The sequence below is a fragment of the Electrophorus electricus genome, chromosome 4 (assembly GCF_013358815.1).
Source record: "Electrophorus electricus isolate fEleEle1 chromosome 4, fEleEle1.pri, whole genome shotgun sequence".
NCBI classification, from domain to species: domain Eukaryota; kingdom Metazoa; phylum Chordata; class Actinopteri; order Gymnotiformes; family Gymnotidae; genus Electrophorus; species Electrophorus electricus.
Window position 1 is genome coordinate 4,821,477 of NC_049538.1, and position 2,500 is coordinate 4,823,976.

The 2,500-nt window shown below is 54.5% G+C and overlaps 1 protein-coding gene across 5 annotated transcripts in view; it reads left to right on the plus strand.

Annotated features, from left to right (window-relative positions):
• The window catches only part of tanc2a (tetratricopeptide repeat, ankyrin repeat and coiled-coil containing 2a), a 99,312-nt gene that overhangs the window by 85,873 nt on the left and 10,939 nt on the right, over positions 1 to 2,500 (plus strand). For all 5 annotated transcript variants that reach the window (XM_027021821.2, XM_027021822.2, XM_035525340.1 and 2 more), the window contains 5 exons: positions 29 to 307; positions 724 to 1,055; positions 1,600 to 1,708; positions 1,803 to 1,925; positions 2,379 to 2,500. The exon at positions 2,379 to 2,500 is cut by the window's right edge and continues 115 nt beyond it. In XM_027021821.2, the coding sequence (XP_026877622.2) occupies positions 29 to 307; positions 724 to 1,055; positions 1,600 to 1,708; positions 1,803 to 1,925; positions 2,379 to 2,500 (965 nt within the window). The remainder of the gene's footprint in view (positions 1 to 28; positions 308 to 723; positions 1,056 to 1,599; positions 1,709 to 1,802; positions 1,926 to 2,378) is intronic.

Sequence of the window (2,500 nt, forward strand, 5' to 3'; positions counted from 1 at the left end):
CGTCGGCATCTCTCCTCCTCCCCTTCAGGATGTGACCCTTCCTCTGCCCTTCCACCGCATCTCCCTGGACCGCCTGGAGGAGGGCGACTCCGTGGACTCGGACCTGCAGAACTACATCTTGCACCGCCTGCAGTCCAGCCAGGAGATCCAGAACAACGTTGCACTCAACGGCAGGCTGGACAACGCCGCCTTCTCGAAGCTCAGTGCGCACCTGAAAGGCCTCAGCCGTGGCTCCTTCCTCTACCTGAAGCTCACCTTGGACCTCATCGAGAAGGGCTACCTGGTACTCAAGAGCTCCAGCTACAAGGTGGGAGGCGAGGCTTCACCGAGCGGCGTTAGCGTAGTGTGGTGTAGAGGCTAGCATAGCCTGGCGTGGAGATTAGCATAGTCTGGTGTGAATGTTAGCATAGCCTGGCCTAGAGGGCTAGTGTGGGGATTAGCATAGTCTAGCGTGAAGGTAGGTTAGCGTAGCTTAGTGTGGCGGTTAACGTGTTAGCCTCATATCAAGGTTAACTGCTGTAGAAGGTAGCATGGCACAGCCCGGCACAGAGGTTGGCGCAGCTTGGAATAAGGTTATCATGACCTGTTGTTTCGGATCTAGTGCTATACTAGGAAAGTCATCCGCTAAGAGTTTTAAACAATTTCTTTGAGGACTGGTTGTGATCTGTCTGATTTTGTCCAAGCTGCCTGGGGACGTAAACTGTTGTGTGTTTGTGTGTTCAGGTGGTACCCGTGAGCCTGGCGGAGGTGTACCTGCTGCAGCTGAACATGCGCTTCCCTACGCAGTCCTCGTTCGACCGCGCCCTGCCGCTGCTCAACGTGGCCGTGGCGTCCCTGCACCCGCTGACGGACGAGCAGGCTTTCGGCGCGGTGAACGCCGGTGTCGTGCGCGGCTCCGCCCTTGACTGGGAGGACTTCCAGCAACGCGCCGAGCACCTGGCGTCCTTCCTGGTGCGCAGGCGCGACGGCACGCGCATGTTCGCCCACCCCTCCTTCCGCGAGTGGCTGATCTGGAGAGAGGACGGCGAGAAGACCAAGTTTCTCTGCGACCCCAGGTCAGAGGGCGTGGGATGGGGGGTTGGGGTGTTCGTGGCCATCAGAGGGTGAGAGGTCAAGGTGGGAGGAGTCCGTTTTCAGAGGCAGACCCAGCTTGTGATTCATGCCCTCCCTCAGAAATGTTTAACAGGCTGTCCACTAGGGGGACATGGGGTCAATGCGCTACATCGGTGACCTGGTTCCAGCTGCTTTAACCCACCTGATTCAGCTCTCTCTCTGTCTGCCCTGCTCATACGTCAGGGGCAGCCCTGCACAGTGCCTGGGCTCCGGGGGCAAGTTGTGAGTGAGTTAGATTTAGAAAGGACCTGAGCATTATGGGACTGTAGTTTTTCTGTAATTCCTGTAGTTCTAGTATACTGAAAACATTCTAAACTGTATGTAAATATCCCTTAAGTGGGTTGGAAACACTTTGTTTGTGACAAGTACAGAGTGAGGAGTGTTTGCAAAGCGAGGGCGATGGTGTGAAGCTGGGAGAGTGTGTGTGTGTGTGTGTGTGTGTGTGTGTGTGTGTGTGTGTGTGTGTGTGTGTGCTGTATCCTGTAGGAGTGGACACACACTGCTCGCCTTCTGGTTTTCACGTCAGGAGGGCAAACTAAACAGACAGCAGACCATAGAGCTTGGACACCACATCCTCAAAGCACACATCTTCAAGGTGCACACACACACACACACACACACACACACACACACACACTTGTCATGCTTTACCATGGTCTGACAGAGGGCCTACTATTATTGTCCAACAGGGCCTGAGTAAGAAGGTCGGGGTTTCTTCATCCGTGCTCCAGGGTCTCTGGGTGTCGTACAGTGCAGAGGGGCTGTCTACTGCTCTGGCATCTCTGCGCAACCTCTACACACCCAACATCAAGGTAGAAGGGTCACTGTTTCACCTCTACACACCCAACATCAAGGTAGAAGGGTCACTGTTTCACCTCTACACACCCAACATCAGGGTAGAAGGGTCACTGTTTGACCTCTACACACCCACCATCAGGGTCGAAGGGTCACTGTTTGACCTCTACACACCCAACATCAGGGTCGAAGGGTCACTGTTTCACCTCTACACACCCACCATCAGGGTCGAAGGGTCACTGTTTCACCTCTACACACCCACCATCAGGGTCGGTGTTTCCAGCCAGTACAGGTGATTGTGGTGGTCCTACGCCTCATACACATGAATCAGGTAACCAGGTAACTGACATATAAGTAGTGGGTTGGATCAGAACAAAAACATCATCTGGCTGGGGTTCCCAGGACTGGATTTTTCCCCTCTGCTCCACCTCAATCTCCCCTCTCTGTTTCTCCTTCCTTTACTCTCCTAGGTGTCTCGCCTACTCATTCTAGGAGGAGCTAATGTGAACTACCGCACAGAGGTGATGAACAACGCCCCCATACTGTGCGTGCACGCACACCTGGGCTACCTAGAGATGGTCGCCCTGCTGCT